This window comes from Nomascus leucogenys, chromosome X (genome assembly GCF_006542625.1).
Source record: "Nomascus leucogenys isolate Asia chromosome X, Asia_NLE_v1, whole genome shotgun sequence".
Taxonomy (NCBI): Eukaryota; Metazoa; Chordata; class Mammalia; order Primates; family Hylobatidae; genus Nomascus; species Nomascus leucogenys.
The window spans coordinates 88,045,023-88,064,426 of NC_044406.1; the positions used below are offsets into that span (position 1 = coordinate 88,045,023).

The window sequence follows — 19,404 nt, forward strand, 5'->3', positions numbered from 1 at the left end:
TGTTAAATGTTCTGTGTGATTATTAATATATAAGTATATTAATATACAAGTGCAGAGACTAGGGAGAGGGCAAAGAAGAGGATCTGAGACTAAGCTCTGCCAAGCACCAACATTTAGAGTTTGGGTATAGAATGCAGCACCTACAAAGAAAACTAAGGGGTGAGCAGTGACGTAAAAGGGAATCAGAATGCAGTGTCAATAGAAGTTCAGTCTTTCAAGCGAAGAGGAGTGATCTACTATGTTCAATAGTGCTGAAAATTCTAGTGAGATGAGAACAACACTTTGGCAAGAGCAACTGCTCAGCAGAGTGGTGGGACAAAAGCCAGATCACAGTGAAGGAGAGCTGAAGGAGAGGTGAGAAATGGAGACAATTCTTTCTAAGAAACTAGAAGGGGAACGTGTAGTCAAGGAAAGGTTTGTTTTTGTTTCATAAGATTGGAAATACCAGAGCATATCTGTATTCACCCCTGGTAGGGAGGATGAAACTGAGAGATGAAGATTATAGAAGTGAGGTCATCGAGAAGGGTGGGGGGAGGTGGCCCAGAGCACTTGGAGAGAGGTTGGCTTTTGCTAGCAATGACCCTTCTTTCATTATTAACAGCATGGAAGATGGAATGTATAGGTACATACATATAGGTAGGTTTGTAGATTTTTTTTGGTGGGAAGATTATGGAGTTCCTGGCAATCAGGGTCACATTTATCTGTGCAAGTATCAATGCATGAGCTCAGCCTTCCCCTAGTCCTGGCACATAGTAGGCGCTCAATAAGTATTGGCTGAAGGTTAACTGAAAGGAAAGAAGACAACAGTCATCACAGAGGAGCTTTGTGTTGGGAGGCGGGGGTGGTAATAGGAGTAAAATAGACAAGAAGCCTTCAAACAAGTGAGGATGGGGGAGGGGATCTCACCAGTGCCAACACCCAGCCTGACCCCTCCCAGGAAGTCATTGCTGGCCAGGGGCTCCCCGTCCCACACAGTCAGTTCCAGGCACATATGTTGTAGATCTTCCAGCCTCACACCATTGTAGACAAATGTATGGTTGTAGTGAGGATTCAGGGTCTTCTTCATCACAGGAGTTTTACGTTTACTGGCCTTGTTCCTCATGGGAAGGAGGTATCTGGCAGAGGGCGGGGAGTAATCAACAGCCTACTCAAAGCGGACAGTTATCTCTCTAAATTCCCCTTTCCCCTACCACAGGCCTAGCCCAGGAAGATGAACCCACATCCAGATCCTACTACACACGCCCCTCCTTGAATCTGCTGAAGCAGAGTTCCTACTACCTCTACTAGATCATTCACCTGATTCAATTCCTTTAACCTAGAGAGAAAATGAATATAATAGTATTACTGAGGCTATTCTGTGCTCCACTGAAAATGGGTTTTAAATATTTGGCTGTTTCTACTAGACAATTTATCTCTTTAAATAAAACCAATAATAATATCTATAAGCTTAGCCAAACATGATTTCTAGATAAATTAAGTCAGTGGGTAATCTGTAATTTGGGGAAAGCTTAAAAATTGTGCGAAACAAAGTCCTGAGTTCCAAAATCTAGACAGTCAGAAGACACAGATTTTCACCCAGAATTAATTAAGAACATGAGTCAGACAAAAGTCAGAACCTGTCTACAGCCCTCCTCTTTGGATTATCAAGTCTACAGCCCAGACCAGTGCAAAGGTGGTGGAGGTTTTGCCATTACCTAATTTCAGGAACAAATTTGGTTGCCTGGAGTGGTAAGACACACTGGATAATATCCACAGAGAAAGTTAAATTGGGTTATTCTCTTAGCTCTCTTGTTCTGAAAATGGTTAGTTTGGGGCTGGTCTACGGACTCACCCCTTGACAAAGCTGTCTGAAGTCCCTCCTGCTTTGGCAGCCGTCAAGTTCTTGGCTTCTTTGATCCACACCTGGAGCTCTCCCCCTTCCCCACCTTTACCTGTAAGGGATGTCAGCCATAGCAAGTGAGCCCCTTACACCTCTAGATTTATCTTGAGCTTTGTTTATGCAGCACTTTCTTTCCTTGCTCCTAAAGGCAGCAAGCTCCATAACAGAACCGTGCCTGTCCTGTCTCCTCAGTGCCTAGCACAGTGCCTGCCAGTAAGCAATAGGCACTGTATTAATAACAACCACAATATTAATAAGTGCCTATTGAAAACTGGCTATGTGCCAGATACCATGTTAATAAGCATTTAATTATCAAAACAACCCTAGGAGAGTCACACTATTTTTGACCTCATTTTGTACATGAGAAAATTGAGGCTTAGAGACATAAAGTTGCCTGATATTTGTTCAATGATTTAAAAAAGAGGGAACTCCTCCATCTGAGTTCTTGATTCCACCCCTGCTTCACAGCACTCATCAGGCATCATCAATTTCAATCCCCACCTCCCAATTTAAATATCTCTTTCTCCACTTGTGCCTTCCCCTCAGTCTAAATATATACCAATCTCATCTCTTTGAAAAAGTACTTCTAAAAGAAAAGCTCCCTTTAACCTTATCTCTTCTTCAAGCTATTCTCCATGTCTCTACTTTCTTTCACCATCAATTATCTTGAGGAAAAAAAAGTCCACACTTACCACCTCTACTTCCTTGCCCATTCACTCAGCCTAGTTTCTAGTGAAATCTGGTTTCTGCTTTCACTGATCCACTGAAAATGCAAACTAATGCCAATTGGCCATGTCGTCTCAGACCTCATCTGGTCTGACCTCCCTGTAGTATTTCAATACTGTTGATAACCCCCGCCCCTTCTTCTTGAAGCTCTCTCCTGATAACCTTTTACTTCACTGGTGTTTCTTTCTCTCTTCATCCTTTAAAATGTTGCTGATCTCTCTGGTTAAGTATATACTTGCCTGTCTTCTCTAGTCATGCTACATACCCTCACTGGGAATTTCATTGATTCCCCCAAACCTTCTAGATGTGACTCTGCCAAAGGTATATTTTTTCAAAGAACTTAGGCTACACATTGCCAAGGGATCAAGTGAAACTCTTTAAGTTCAAGGACCTCTTCAGTCAGGCTCCCACCTCATGTCCAACTCCAGCCCCACATCCACATCTAGTGTACCAAAACTCCAGTCCCACTAAAATAAGGGACACACTCACATACAACCTCACATTTACCATGCCTTTTTAAAACCTTTGCACATGTTATCCCCTCTTCTGAAAATGCTCTTCTCTCCTCATCCTGCTCCTTTTCTGTCTGGTAAAGTTTTAAGTTCCAGTTTTAATGTTACTTCTTCAAAGCTCTCCCAAATGTAACCAGACATAATTCACCACTCCTATATCTGTGTCCTCTTAGTACATGACTGTCTTTCTTGCAAAAACTTAAGCTCCTCAAGGGAAAGCAAATATGTTTTACTCATCTACACAACCGTAGTCACTAACACAGTGGCTGCCATGTTGAATTACTCTTCCCCAGCTTTCAACTTCCTGTCCTTCATACTTTACCACCTCTCCCAGCCACCCTTCTCAGCCCCAAAGTTTCTGTTCTCTTCTGCCCTCTTAGTAGCTTGACACAGCTGGACCAAGTCCATTTAATAGCCTAAAAAAAGAAAAGAATGCCAACCCTAAGGCATTCCCTTCTGGTTGGAAAAATGCAGAGAGGCTTCCTTAGTAAAGGAATCTCCCTAGCAGATCCAGGGAGCATCCCAATGTGGTCTTTCCAACAGTGCTAGCCAGTAGCCAGCACTGGCCTCGCACAGATCCTGTGCAGAAGACTAAGCTACATCCAGGACCCCAAAGAAAACTCACTCTTTTTCCGGTCACCTCCAACAGGGGGTTTGGAGGCTGGGATGTATTTCAATGAAACCACCAACTCGCCTTTGTGTGATGGCAAGCCAGTCGGGGACTCAGCACTGATCTGAAACACAGGGAAACCCAACAGGTCAAGCTGGGCTTCTCAGGAATTGTTGGGACTTCTCCCTGAGAAAATTCTAAAATTACCCCCCAAGAACAGCATCAAGGCAAAAGAGGATCCTTCTTCGTATGAATATAATCCACAGTCCCTAGGCCATGGCAGCCACAGGTTTCTATGGCAGTTTCTTTAGAAGGAAATAGGGCGGAACCAACAAACAGTCTTCTGCAATACCCACTATTATGCCACTTTGGGGGCACAGTTACTAGATTCCAAATACTCTCAAAGATCTTCAAGCAAGGTTGCCATACAAACTCACAAAGGACTGACAGCATGACAGGGAATCTTGCTACCAGCATTGTTAGTAATAGACAAAAAGTGCAAACAACCTAAATGTCAATCACTATAGAAAGAGTTAAATGAATAATTGTAGTGTCCTTGTATGGCATATGGCATGCAGTCCTCAAAAAAGAATGCAGTGAATCTGCACATGCTGACATGGAAAGATATCCAAGACATAGGGTTAAGTCAACAAAGCAAGATGCAGAAAAATGTTCCACTTATATTAAAATATATTCATAGTTGTACATGTGAATATAAATGTATGTAAATAACGACTACCATCATCACTTATGTTAGCCCTTACTATGTGCTAGGCACTGTTTTTTTATTTTATTTTTTATTTATTTATTTTTTTTGAGACGGAGTCTCGCTCTGTCGCCCAGGCTGGAGTACAGTGGCGCAATCTCTGCTCACTGCAAGCTCCGCCTCTCAGGTTCACGCCATTCTCCTGCCTCAGCCTCTCTGAGTAGCTGGGACTACAGGCGCCCGCCACCACGCCCGGCTAATTTTTTTGTATTTTTTAGTGGAGACGGGGTTTCACCGTGGTCTCGATCTCCTGACCTCGTGATCCGCCTGCCTTGGCCTCCCAAAGTGCTGGGATTACAAGCGTGAGCCACCACGCCCGGCCTGTGCTAGGCACTGTTATAAGTACTTTAGGTGTATCATTTTGTTTGATGACTGTCTCTATGAGATAGGTACTACTATCCCCATTTTACAACTGATGGAAGAGAGGAACAGAGAAGCTAAGTAACTTGCCCAAGGTCACACAGTTAGTAATTGGCAGAGCTAGGATTCAAATTCAGACAGACTGGTTCCAGAGTCCATGCTTTTAAACATTATACTACACTGCATAGAAAAACCCAGGATATGAACAAACTTATCCTCGTTTCCTCTAGGGAGGGGAACAGAATAGGGAAATGAAAGACAACTTTCCCTTTTTTACTCTAACATTTAGTGTCTTTTTAATGAGAATAGTATATATCATTTTTATGGTTTTTTAAAATACAAAGTATTTTTACAAGGTATTTTTAAAAAGAGGGTTTGCGGGAGGAAAAAAAAAAGGGGGGCTTTCAGTCAGGTGCAGTGGCTCACATTTGTAATCCCAGCGTTTTGGGAGGCTGAGGTGGGCAAATGCTTGAGTCCAGGAGTTCGAGACCAGCCTGGACAACGTAGCAAAACCTTGTCTCTACAAAAAACACAAAAATCAGCCGGCGGGGTGGTGTGGACTATAATCCCAGCTACTTGGGAGGCTGAGGCATGAGAATCACTTGAACCTGGGAGGCGGAGGTTGCAGTGAGCCAAGATCGTGCCACCACACTCCGCCTGGGCGACAGAGCCAGACCCTGTCCCTTCCCACGGAAAAAAGAAAAAAGGAGGGCTTGCAAAGATTTGAGGGCTAGGTGTAACTCTGTTACGCAAATTTGGATATGCCACAATTATAAATTTTGCATTTATTTAAGTTATCTTTGATCAATGTCTGTCTCTACCACTACAGTCAAAGTGCCAAGAGACAGAAATCAAGCCTATTTGTGTTCATCCTAGTATGCCCAACACTTAGCAAAGTATCTGGCACATAGTAGGTGCTCCACAAATATTTACTGAATGAATGTAAGAGTGAACGAATGAATGTCTGGGATGAGCAGCAGGTGGCCTATTGTCTTTGGCTTTGATTGGCAGAACTGCTTCACTCTATTGGCTGTCTCGGCATGACTTTGTTCTTTGTGCTTTAGTATCCAGAGCGTGAGCTGGTGCAGACTAGAGGTGCCCTTTCACCTGCCTGTTTGTTTTTTGTTTGTTTTTTGTTTGTTTTTTTTTGAGACAGGGTTTCACTCCCAGAGCCCAGGCAGGCTAGAATGCAATGGCGCAATCTCAGCTCACTGCAACCTCTGCCTCCCAAGCTCAAGTGATTCTCCAGCGTCAGCCTCCCGAGTAGCTGGGACTACAGGCGCACACCACCACACCCAGCTAATTTTTGTAGAGGTGGGGTTTTGCCATGCTGCCCAGGCTGGTCCGGAACTCCTGAGCTGAAGTGATCCGCCCACCTCAGCCTCCCAAAGTGCTGGGATTACAAGCAGGAGTCACTGCACTTGGCCTTGCCTGTGTTAATTTGGGTTCCTCTAACTTGGGTCCTTACCAATGCTAGGAAGGCATAATCCCCATAGGTTTGGATCAACATACCACATACCCAGAACACACAATTTAATATATGTGAGAGAGACAAAAGAATCGGGAGGTAGATGCAGGCAAGGGAAAACTGAATAGGAGCAAATGGATTGCTAGGGAAAAAACAAAAAACAAAAACAAAACCAGAAACAACAAATGTAGAAGTTAAAATCGATATATAATATGGGAATGGTCTTTCTGTTGCTTATAAAATATCTACACAATTTATTAATTTCTAGAAAATTATTTTTTAGAAAAGTTCTGTGAACTTCAGTGGACTCTTAAAAATTGGAGTTTAGCATTAGCTAGAAACTGGCATATTTGTTTTAGTAGCACATTTTTATTCTGGCTCCAAATATTTACAAAGAGCAAAGACCTCCATGTTAATGTGGTTTCTTCTCTTTATATAAAACAGTTTTATTGGCAGTAGTTCATGATGGTTTACAGTGACATTTCCAATATAATTATATTGACCATAGAGAATGACTTGGGTGCCAAATGGTTAAGAAATTCTAAATTTGTAATAATATGTTACACTTTGGTAATAATTTCTTTCCTGTCTTTTTGATATATAATATTTGTATATATTTATGGGGTACATGTGATATTTTGTTACATCCATCATTTTGAACATTTATCATTTTTTTGCACTGGAAACATTTCAAATCTTCTAGCTATTTTGAAATACACATATTTTTGTTGACTATAGTCATCCTACTGTGCTATTGAACAAATTCCTGTTTTTATTAGTATTTAAAGGGACAAATTTAATGTTGTCACTATTTTTTTTTTGCAAAGGCAACAGCTATCAAAATATTGGATGTATATTTCCTTTCACTCAGCAATTCCACCAACAGGAATTTCTCTGACAGTTACATTCACAAAAGAAGACCAAGATATATTACAGCATAGTTTTAAGAGCAAAAAAGAATTCAAACAACTTAAATGCCTATTAGTGGGGGAATGGTAAATAAATTATAATACAGGCGCATGAAAAAATACTATGCAGCAGCAATTAAAATGAGATAGATCTGTAAGTGATGGCACAAAAGGATGCCCATGATAAATGAAAAAAAAAATGTGTACAATGAGGTCCATGTGAACCCATTTGTGTAAAAAAAGAAAAAAATACATATAAATACATGGATGCATATCTGTGCTGCTTAATACAAAATTTCTTTCTTTTTTTTTTTTTTTTTTTTTTTTTTTTTTTGAGACAGAGTTTCACTCTTTTGCCCAGGCTGGAGTGCAAAGACGCAATCTCGGCTCACTGCAACCTCCGCCTCATGGGTTCAAGTGATTCTCCTGCCTCAGCCTCCCAAGTAGCTGGGATTACAGGCTTGCGCCACCATGCCCAGCTAATTTTTTTGTATTTAGTAGAGACGGGGTTTCGCCATGTTGGTCAGGCTGGTCTCGAACTCCTGACCTCAGGTGATCCCGCCTGCCTCCGCCTCCCAATGTGCTGGGATTACAAGCGTGAGCCACCACACCTAGCCATAAAAAATTTCTACGATACACAAGTAGTGTTAACACTGGTTATTTCTAAGGAATGGAACCTACTTTCCTTTTAATATACTTTATGTTGTTTGAATTTTGAATCGTGTACATAAGTCCTTTTTTGCTTAATTTTCTTAATATGGTAAAAAGTTCAAATGCTTAAAAAGGGGATATAGAGAAAACTAAATATTCCTTCTACCTCAGTCTCCATTCCTAGAGGCAGCCACCATGACTAGTTTCTCATCTAACTTCCCAAAGATAGTCTATGGACCATGTAAAACCATCCCACATTTAAAACGCTAGTGTAAAAAAAATTAAAGATGAACTTTGTCATGTCATCGTATAGTTCTGATAATCAAGAAGTTGCTGAATAAGTCCTCTGTTTTAGCTATTTCTTCTTAGCCAGATGATTTCCCTACATTATTTTGTAAGTTAAGTGACTCATCTAGTTGGCAAGTGACAGAACCAGGATTCCAATACAGGTCTGCACTCAGATCCCAGGCATGATTATGCCATACTGCTACACTCTGGCCCAAGATGCCATCTCCAAAGCAATATTTCCCTGGCCTCTGTAACCAACAGCATAGCAATTGGAGCTCCATGAATTGCTTTACTTCCCACTTGGAAGTAAATCAGTGGCTTGGCAAAAGGGTACAGATTAGGATATACACAGAAGGTTAGCTCGGAGAAGAGGTGCGAGTTAGGATGTTAGGATACACCCAGATTCTGGAAGGTTAGAAGACAAAGTTTGGTATACATATGAAAATTTTTTCAAAGCAAAACCATGGCTTCATACTTCGCCTGGTTTACACAGAACTCACACTTGATACACAAATGCCTCTGAAATTACTGACAAACTCAGAAACACCAGCAGGGGGCACTAGAACTCCAGAGAAGACTACATTCAAAGACGCTACCAACATAGACCAGCAGAGGCTACTGCAGACAATTCTACCTCAGATCCAAACTGCAGGAGTTGTTAAAGCAGACTACCTTTCCATGTAAAGGCAGGCAATGATCCAGTTTCTTATCAAGCTTCCAGGAATCCATCTGGATCTCTGCCTCTCCAAGGAAAGTGTTTCTGCCAAAACGGCCATGATGCCAAACTGAGAACTGCAGGGTCCTCTGGGCCAGGAGAGATTCTGGGATCTCATACTGTGAAGGGAAAGTAAAAGCCCAAGATGATTAGTTAAGGGTAATTCTTCAGACAAGATTATTCCAAAACCTGAGCAACCATTCCTGAAGTCACTAGTCCTGAATACCAAATTACTTTACGTTCCCTGAGCACTTAGAGTTTCCTCACTCAAAGCCTCAACTTAACCCATTTTATAAAAACCTACCATATTCCATAGGAGGACCTGGAAAATTCATTTTTTCTTAAGTGGATGAGATAACACTGGATTGTCCAAAAAGAACTGCCAAGGAGACTCCTTATCTCAAATGTCTTTTTTACATGAGATTTGTGTCCATGTGAATCTCCAACTTCACAACAATCCCGGAAAGGCAGATCACCTTTGTTCTCTTCACTGGGAGATCAGGATGTGAACAGATACCCAATGTATCCTCAGACACAGACATGGCCCACTGAAGCCCGTGTCACCTGGCCATGTTGCAGAGGAATAGCTGCAGCTTAGGGCACAAGACAGAACAAGTTCTCCTACTCTTGGGGTCTAGATACTTACCCTGAGCGTCTCATCATATAGTGGATTAATGGTGTCCCGCTTGATGCTGGTTTTTCTTTTTCCTTGGCGGGACTTGTCAGGCAGAAGGTAAGTCTTCACATATCTAGAAACCAAAGAGAGTACTGAGTAATTTGCTGGTCTTTCTCAAGCCTGCTTTTCACTTTCCTGCTCTCCATATAAATATGCCATGGTGACATGTGATGTCAAAAATGTCACCTCAAGCCCTCTTAGACATGCCATTCTTGCTTTTTCCCAATCCTGGTTCTTTTCCTACATTACACCTCCCTGCTCCCCCAGAAACGGATAAGCTCTGTTCAAGAGTGCCCGGACAGATGCCGGGGTCTGGTCTCTGGTCTCAGAGCATCAGTCAGGTTCCAGAAGCACTCACGGGTTAGAGCGCTTCTTGGCTTCATCAGCATAGGCCAGCTGATGGCACTCCTTCACATGGACAGCCAGACTCTGGGTTTGCTGCTCATACTTCAGGGAAAAGGCAATCCTGCCAGTCACAAAGATGTTCCCGAAATCACCAGCTTCACTGTAGATGCTCATCATGCTGCCGATCGTACTCTGAAGATAAAGCACCCACGAACATCTGGGGAAGGCACACTCCCCCACCCGCATTGCTCACATCTTCCCTCATGATAAAACCACAGTCACTGAACAGAAGTTTCAGAAGCCCCTGCAATAAGCCAGCGCTGCTGACATTCCTTGACCCAGAGGGTAAGAGAGAACTACCAGCACTCAAAATTGTTCAGGTGAATAAATCAGCTCATGGCTCACCTAGCCTCTTAGCTTCTCTTCCTCTCCTCTTTTTACAAATTTAGTGTTCATTTTCACCTGCCCCAGGAGGTGGGCAGGGAGCAGAAGCAAGGTGCAGGTAAGTCCATCTGGGGAATGTGTTATATACACTAAAACACCGGCTAGAAGGGGGTTAGTCACTAACTAAAACAAGGTGCCTTAATTATCTGTGGGTTTCTCTTATCCACCTTATGTCTTATCAGGGCCTACAGAGAAAAGAGATTTGGCCAGAACTGGGAGTGAGTGGGAGGGAGGAAACCCTACCAGAAGTGAAAAGGCACCTTCCTCTCTGGTAGTAATCGGTCATGCGAGCTGACATTCTCTTCCTGTGTGTGTGAACAAATTCTGTTCACCCTTGTTCCTATTTCCCTAAATATCAATCTTCATGCTTATGACAGAGCAAGGCCCTGATTCTTTTTTTTTATTATACTTTAAGTTTTAGGGTACATGTGCACAATGTGCAGGTTTGTTACATATGTATACATGTGCCATGTTGGTGTGCTGCCCTGATTCTTAAATGTTCCTTTAACTTCATTATCCTGACTGGTATTATTGCTTGTTAACCATACCCTGATGTCAATTAACCCTGCCAGAGCCCCTCTCATGACACTCACTTTCTTTTAATGTTGAGAATTTGGAATGGGCCATGATGAAGAAATCTGATCTTGCTCACTTCATAGCCTGGGTACCCCTTTAGAGGATAAGTTAAGGTTATTGTTCACAAAGCTGTGATGAAAAATGTCCCAAGCCTTATCTAATGTAATAATCTCCAGGTGGGGGCTCAGGAAGTCACCTAGATGTACACTAAGCACCTATAGTCTAAATTGAGGATAGGAACAAACAAATGATCTTACTTACCTGAAAAGAGTGACTAGGATGGTTTCCCCAGGTCCCGAGTCTGCTCTAGGGAGGTGCTTCTTTTCTTCCTAGTACCCCAACATGCCAGTAACCACAGATCTAATAGAACTTACCATGGAGGAGCCACTTTGCATGCTGCTTCTGGCTAGCTTCTGGCGATGTAACTTCACTAGGTGGTCAATGTCTTCTTCTTCTTCTTCTTCCTCTTCCTGGAACAATAAATATAGATTCAGAGCTAATAAAAGAAAGACTTTTCTTTAACTTCAAAGACTGATATCTTTCCTTTAAAGCTCCAAGTTGCCATGTGTATGTGTACACACACATACTTCTTTTTTTTTTTTTTTTTGAGATGGAGCCTCACTTTTGTTGCCCAGGCTGGAGTGCAATGGCATGATCTCAGCTCACCGCAACCTCCGCCTCCTGGGCTCAAGCAATTCTCCTGCTTCAGCCTCCAGAGTAGCTGGGATTACAGGCACCCACCACCACACCCGGCTAATTTTTGTATTTTTAGTAGAGACAGAGTTTCCCCATGTTGGCCAGGCTGGTCTCGAACTCCCGATCTCAGGTGATCTGCCCACCTCGGCCTCCCAAAGTGCTGAGATTACAGGCATGAGCCACCGTGCCCGACCTCATATCCTTCCTTTTACATGTCTTCCCATTTCAGGGTTCCCAGCTCTATTCCAACCATCCTTCTCATATCTCAAAAGAACAAGATAAGAATATTTAATGTTTTTCATAGAAGCTATAACTCTTTTCCATTTGACTTTCCCCAACCCTCTTTACATTTTAATCAAAAGAAGTATTTATTTGAGCCCCAGCCATATATTCAGCAATTTATTAGGTGGGAATTGAACAATGAGAACACATGGACACAGGAAGGGGAACATCACACACCGGGGCCTATTGTGGGGTGGGGGAGGGGGGAGGGATAGCATTAGGAGATATACCTAATGTTAAATGACAAGTTAATGGGTGCAGCACACCAACATGGCGCATGTATACATATGTATACTAACCTGCACGTTGTGCACATGTACCCTAAAACTTAAAGTATAATAAAAAGACAAAAAAGAAAAGAAAAGAGATGGCCAGGCGTGGTGGCTCACGCCTATAATTCCACCACTTTGGGAGGCAGAGGCGGGTGGATCACTTGAGCCTAGGAGTTCGAGACCAGGCTAGGAAATATAGTGAGACTCCCATCTCTCAAAAAAAAAAAAATTAGCTGGGTGTCATGGTTCATGCCTACAGTCCCAGCTACTCAGGAGGCTGAGGTGGGAGGATAGCTTGAGCTCAGGAGTTCAAGGTGGCACTGAGCTATAATTGTGCCACTACACTCCAGTCTGGGCAACAGAGTGAGATGCTGTCTCTTAAAAACAAAAAAAAAATTGGGAGGCCGAGGCAGGTGGATCACCTGAGGTCAGGAGTTTGCGACCAGCCTGGCCAACATGGTGAAACCCCATCTCTACTAAAAATATAAAAAATTACCCGGGCATGGTGGCGCACACCTGTAATCCCAGCTACTCAGGAGGCTGAGGCAGAATTGCTTGAACCCGGGAGGCGGAGGTTGCAGTGAGCCGAGATCATGCCATTGCACTCCAGCCTGAGAAACAAGAGCGAAACTCTGTCTCAAAAAAAAAAAAAAGAGAGAGAGATAGCAAAGACAGTCCTTTCCTTTAAGCAAATCAGGAACCAGATTTACTTTAGAAACTTGGGGGTATCAAGTTTCATGTTGCCTTTTCTTAAAGAATTAAATAGGTTGACTGAGAATATCAGGTACTAAAGCCAACTCTAGATAAGCCGAATTTCATATAGTGACCAAGTAAAATATAAAGGCACCTACCATATCCACATTGAGGCCTGGGACGGATTTGCTTCTGTCTCCCAAGGAGCCACTTTCATGTCCCACATCTTCTGGGCGAAGATCTATCACAGATTTAGTGTACTCTGAGGGGAAGACCAAAAAAGCCAAATCAAAGAGACCTATTCTCCATACCAAGAGCCCATCAAGGGTACTCAGAACTTCAGTCCCGAAAGACCAGTAAGGGAAACCAGTTACCTGAAGGCCTGAGGATTTTTCTGGTGTTCTTCTTAAATATCATCTCACCCTCATCCACAAACACCACATTTTGACCTCCAGGCTGAGTTTCCTAGGAAGGAACAAGGGCAAGAAAATGGAAAAGGACAGATGGATAGGTAGAAGGAGTGAGTAAGGAAGGACAGTCTTAAGAAGAATAAGGCTCAGATTTTCGCTAAACTATGACAAACTTAAAGGAAAGATTAAATGCCTAGAAATAGTACAAAACCTATTTTCTCACACCTTTCAACCAAAACTTTAGAAAATGCTCCCAAGTGAATCTGAACTGAAATTTGTTTAGTTGAAATTCCTGATTTAAATTCTGCCTAAGAGAATGGAGGGAGGGAAGAAAGAGGAAGAGAAGAGTGAGGGGGAGGGAGGGAGGGAGACAGGAGGTGAAGGAGAAAGGGACGGAAGGGAGGAGAGGAAGGTGGCTCAATAACCTGAAGCTTACCTTTTCTACTTGAGACTTGGGAGCAGACATCTTCTTCCATTCTGGAAAGAGGCCAGATTTATCCAGAGAGTCTCTCCTGGAGGTAGATTCAGAAGTAACTAAGTCACCTCCTACCCTTCCCCTTCTACCCAGGGATCAAAGCTCTATGGAAGGAGAGCCAGTGGCTTGGGTCATCGTAATAACCAAATTCAGAAGGTACACTTCGCATGTGATTTACCTGGAAGGCATGCAAAAGATCAGATAGGCAGCTCTGCACAAACACAAACACTCAAACCCTCATTCTTAAGGGACAGCAGCATCAGTTGCTACTGGGCTAAGAAGAATACTCCAAGGTACTGGGGGAATTGACTAGAGATGCCAATATGTTCCAGGAAGCTGTGCTCAGAGCCAAATCAGTAGACGTGCTACTGAAAAGACTTCTGGTGAGGACAGAGAAAATACTTCGTTCAACTTCCTGAGGACAGAAATCAGGAACACTGATGCTGCAGAACAAAATCGCAACTTGGGTTGAGAGGAGATGAGGGAAATGGGGGAACCCCACCTGGAGGTGCTATCCGAGTCAGCTGTGAAGCTATCCAGACTCTCACTTTCAGCTTCCAATGCACTCTTTCCACTTTTCAGCTTTGGCACTTCAAATAGCACACTAGAATAAAAACCAAAAGCCAATATTGAAAGGAAGCACGTTCTCCTGCCTCTAGTCAGGCCTCTTTCCAATCCATTCACAATCGTAGCCTGAGTGATCTTTCTAAAATAAATATGAGTATACTTTAAACATATAATACATTAATTAATTAAGAAATAGGGTCTCACAATGTTGCCCAGGCTGGAGTACTGTGGCTATTCACAGGTGCCGTCATAGTGCACAGCAGTCTCTAACTCCTAGGCTCAAGCAATCCTGCTGCCTCAGCCTTCTGAGTAGCTGTACCATGGTGTACCAGCTGAGTACAGGCATGTACCATGGTGCCCAGCTGAGTATACTTTTTTTTTTTTTTGAGACGGAGTCTCGCTCTGTCTCCCAGGTTGGAGTGCAGTGGCGCGATCTTGGCTCACGGCAAGCTCCGCCTCCGGGGTTCACGCCATTCTTCTGCCTTAGCCTCCCTAGGAGCTGGGACTACAGGTGCCTGCCACCACGCCCGGCTAATTTTTTTGTATTTTTAGTAGAGACGGGGTTTCACTGTGTTAGCCAGGATGGTCTCGATCTCCTGACCTTGTGATCCGCCTGCCTCGGCCTCCCAAAGTGCTGGGATTACAGGCGTAAGCCACCGCACCCAGCCCTCAGTATGCTTTTAAAACTCTTCAGTGGTTCCCCATTGCTGTTGGGATTTAGCTGAAACTCCTTAGCATGGCAAGAAATCCTCATGATATGGCCCCCTGCTCACCCTCTCCAGCCTCATTTTTCACCCCCTTCTCCTCCCTCAAGTTTTATATTTTAGAAAGACAAAGTTATTTTTGTTTCTCTGAATATCCTGAAGCTCTCCATCTTCCCTCTTTTACCTGCCTAAGATATTCTTTTCACAATGGCCACTTTTCTTCACCTGCCTCAATCTACTCCTGCTTCAGGTCTCTCCTTATATGTCAATTCCTCCAGATCTCTCTGGCCACGCCCCCACTCTAAGTCTGGATTAGTAACCTTCCTCTGCGCTCCCATAGCATCGTGATTTCCTAGTAACAGTCACCACATATGTAACTATGTATGTATTTTAAACAAATTATTTAACTGATCCAATAATTTAAACAAATTATTTAATGTCTTTCTCCTCCATTCGACAAAGTTCCATAAGATCAGTGACCACATATTTTATTTACTGATGTGTTCCCAGTGCCTTGAAGAGAGACTAGCATAGAGTACGCACTCAAGTATTTTTATTGACTGAATTATTGAATAAATGCCCTCAGTGGGACTGAGATATATCCATAAATAAGCAGTATGTCTAGAAGACAGTATTCAGGTGACCAGAATTCTTTTTTTTTAGCTTAATCGTCTTAATGAAGGATGACTCTGGGCATTCAAAACACCAGTTCTCATCTTTCAAGGGAAGGATACCATTCCTCAGCCCCTTACCTCAAAGAATTAGTGAGAGCAGCAGGAAAAGGGGAAAAAAATCCATTCTTCCTCAAATATCTCAAATAACTTCCCTTGGCTCCCTGGACACCACACTCCCCTGGTTTCCTCCTCCAACCTCACTGGCTGCTGCTTCTCAGTCTCCTTTGCTAGTCCTTCCTCCTCCCGTAGACCTCTAGTATTTAGATTATGTCCAAACTTCTTCCTTGGGCTGCTCCTCCTCTCTATCTAGAATTATCCCTAAATGATCTCATCTAGTCTCATGGCTTTAAATATCCTCAATAAACTAATAACTGAAATATATTTATTTTTATTTTTTTTTATGTTTTTTGAGATGGAGTCTCTGTCACCCAGGCTGGAGTGCAGTGGCACAATCTCGGCTCACTACAACCTCCACCTCCTGGGTTCAAGCGATCTCCTGCCTCAGCCTCTTGAGTAGCTGGGATTACAGGTTTGTGCCACCATGGCTGGCTAATTTTTGTATTTTTAGTAGAGACAGGGTTTCACCATGTCGGCCAGGCTGGTCTTGAGCTCCTGACCTCAGGTGATCCATCCGCCTCAGCCTCCCAAAGTGTTGGGATTACAGGCATGAGCCATCATGCCCGGCCTCAAATTTATCTCTTACTCAAACTCCAGACTTGTTTTTCCAATGGCCTACTCAATGTCTCCACGTGGATGTCTCAAACACAGCAAGCCCAAAACCAAAGCCCTAATCTTCCCCCAAAACTGCTCTTCGCTCTGTCTCATCAAATGGCAATTCCCTTTCATTTCTCAAGTCAAAAACGCTAAGAATCATCAGTTACTCCTCTTTTTCTCACAATACAAATCAAATCTGTCAGCAAATCCTCTTCAATGTATACCTAGACTCTGATCCATTCTCACTGCCTCCACTGCCATTACTCTGGTCCAAACCACCATCATGTAGCTCTTGGATGGTTGCAGTAGCCTCCTAACTAATCCTCCTTCTTCCCTTGGCTTTGGCTTTCCCTCAACAGCCAAAATGAGCTTTTAAAATGTAAATCAGGCATAGAACTATCATATGACCCAGCAATTCCACTCCTGGGTACCTACCCAACAGAACTAAACAATATATGTCCACACAAAAATGTTACATGAATGTTCATAGCAGCATTATTCCTAATAGCCAAAAGGTGAAAACACCCTAAATGTCCATCAATGCATGACTAGACAAACGAAATGTGGTATATTCACATAACAGATTATTCATCAATAAGACAATGAAATTCTGATACATGCTGCAACATGAACTTTGAAATCATTATGCTAATTGAAATAAGCCAAACACAAAAGGACACATATTGCATGACTGCATTTATATGAAATGTCTAGATTAGGCAAATCTATCAAGACAGAAAGCAGATTAGGGGCTGGGGTAAATGGAGGTGACTACTTAATGGCTATCGGGTTTCTATTTGGGATGGTGAAAATGTTCTGAAATTAGATCGTGGTGATGGTTGCACAACATTCTGAAAGTACTAACAATCACAGAACTTTATACTTTAAAATTGGTAAAATGATTTTATGTTATGTCAATTTTACCTCCATTTTTAAAAAGAAGACAAAATAAGGCTGTGCCCCTCACAGCCATCCTTCTTACTTGGAGTAAAAGACAGAATGCTTACAAGTGCCACCAAAGTCTTAACATGATCTGCTTCTCATCCCATCTCTGTCCTCAACTCCTTCCTCAGCCTCCCTTGCTCACTCAGTTTCAGATTACTCAAAAGTGCCAAACAAAAACTCACCCTAGCGTCTTTATACCTCCTTCTTTCTCTATCTACATGCTCTTCCCCCAGATATCCTAAGGGTTTGCTCCCTCATTTGCTTCATATCTTTGCTCAAACGTTACCTTGCTGTTAAGACTTGCCCTGGCTATCCTAAAGAAAACAGTATATGTACACACATTCATTCCTGGCACTCCCTATACCTTTGGTCTACTTCATTTTCTCCACAGCACTTGTCGACATCTGATATACCATACATTTACTTGACTATTTTTATTTCCCACCCCAGAAATCTAAGCCCCACAAACAAGAGGCCTTGTATTCACCAGTGTATCTCAGGGTCTAAAACAATGCCTGGCACATAGTAGGCATTCATAGATATTTGTCAAACAAACAAATAGATGCACAAAGAATGAGTTAACCAAAATCTATAATGTCTTAGCCAGTAAAGAATAAACTCTCCAAGTTGTCACATGATGTTTGAGAGTTCTGTGAAAACAGACAGCCAGGCTGAAATTCTAGTACTTGCAAGAGGTGAAATGTCGGTCATTCCTTGAAAGATGTATAAGCTGTATAGTACAAGACATAGCAGGGGGGCTTGATTTCATTTTTTACTTTAGAATTGTCCTTTTTCCCCTTTTGTCCCCACCCCCACCGCCGCCAAAAAAACCCAAGCAGAACCATTCCTCCAGAGAGGTAGTTTTAACAATGGCCCATGGAGAGTGGTTTTTGCTTTTCCTAAAGATTAATACATACCAATCCAGAGCTAATACAAACAACCCAAAGGCAAAAAAGCAATTATTTGACATCTGTGCAGTAAAAAATAGACTAAGAGATGGAAGCCCTGGGCTTTAACTATCTGTATGATCTCAGGTAAATCACTTATCCTGCTTTCTTTTCTGCAAAAATAGGGTGGTTGAATTAAATTATCTCTGAGGCTCCATAATTTCATGGGAAAGATCATTTATGGTCACTTAATCTGTTTTCATGTTTAGAATAAATAAGAGTCTTCTGGGTCCAATGAGACAAGAGATCACAGACAACCAGAAGCAGTAGGTTTCAGAAATTACATTCTGACTGATGATGTCAGATGTGTTAATCAGGTTCAGCAAATAAAAGCCATTCTTATCCTTAATCCACAAAGAAAAAAGGGGGCCTCATCACCTGGAACAGATGAGTCACCCACCCAAGGCTGTGTAGATAAAAATCACAGTCCATATATACAATGAAACGTCATACAGATGTCAAAAGAATGAAACAGATCCTTGGTGCTGACACAGAAAGATATTCATGTTGTATCTTTCTACAATTTTTTTCTTTTATGCTTTGAGTAATAACTGACATAAATAATCTGCACATGTTCAAGTGTGCAACGTGACATTTTGACAAATGTAGACATCTGCGAAACTATCACAATTAAGTTAATGAACATATCTTTCACTCCCAAAGGTTTCCTCCTGCCCCTTTCTAATCCCTCCCGCCCTTCCTGTAAGTGTTGATCTGCTTTCTGTCACTGCTTTCTAGTTTGTATTTTCTAGATTTTTATACAAACAGAACCATACAGTATGTACTCTTTACTGCTTGGCTTCTGTCACTCAGCATGATTATTTTGAGATTCATTCATGTTGTTGCGTGTATCAATAGTTCACTTCTTTCCATTGCTGAGTAGTATTCCATCGTATAAACAAATCAGTTGATCCATTCACCTGCTGATAGGCATTTGGGTTATTTCCAGGGTTGGGCTATTACAAATAAAGCTGCTATGAACATTCACGTAGAAGTCTTTGTACAAACATACGTTTTCCCTTCTCTTGAGTAAGTACCCAGGAATGAAATGACTTAATCACAAGGTAGGTGCACAATGAACTTTTTAAAATACTGCCAAAT

General features: G+C 42.3%; 1 protein-coding gene across 1 annotated transcript in view; it reads right to left on the reverse strand.

The window, feature by feature from the left end:
- SYTL4 (synaptotagmin like 4) overlaps positions 1-19,404 on the reverse strand; it is a 56,664-nt gene that overhangs the window by 2,948 nt on the left and 34,312 nt on the right. Inside the window, exons 6-16 of the mRNA XM_030807120.1 lie at positions 14,255-14,356; positions 13,714-13,789; positions 13,242-13,332; positions 13,026-13,129; positions 11,299-11,394; positions 9,918-10,096; positions 9,530-9,632; positions 8,841-9,002; positions 3,743-3,851; positions 1,832-1,931; positions 907-1,115 (exon numbers count right to left, since the gene is read on the reverse strand). Coding sequence (XP_030662980.1) covers positions 907-1,115; positions 1,832-1,931; positions 3,743-3,851; positions 8,841-9,002; positions 9,530-9,632; positions 9,918-10,096; positions 11,299-11,394; positions 13,026-13,129; positions 13,242-13,332; positions 13,714-13,789; positions 14,255-14,356 — 1,331 coding nt within the window. The remainder of the gene's footprint in view (positions 1-906; positions 1,116-1,831; positions 1,932-3,742; positions 3,852-8,840; positions 9,003-9,529; positions 9,633-9,917; positions 10,097-11,298; positions 11,395-13,025; positions 13,130-13,241; positions 13,333-13,713; positions 13,790-14,254; positions 14,357-19,404) is intronic.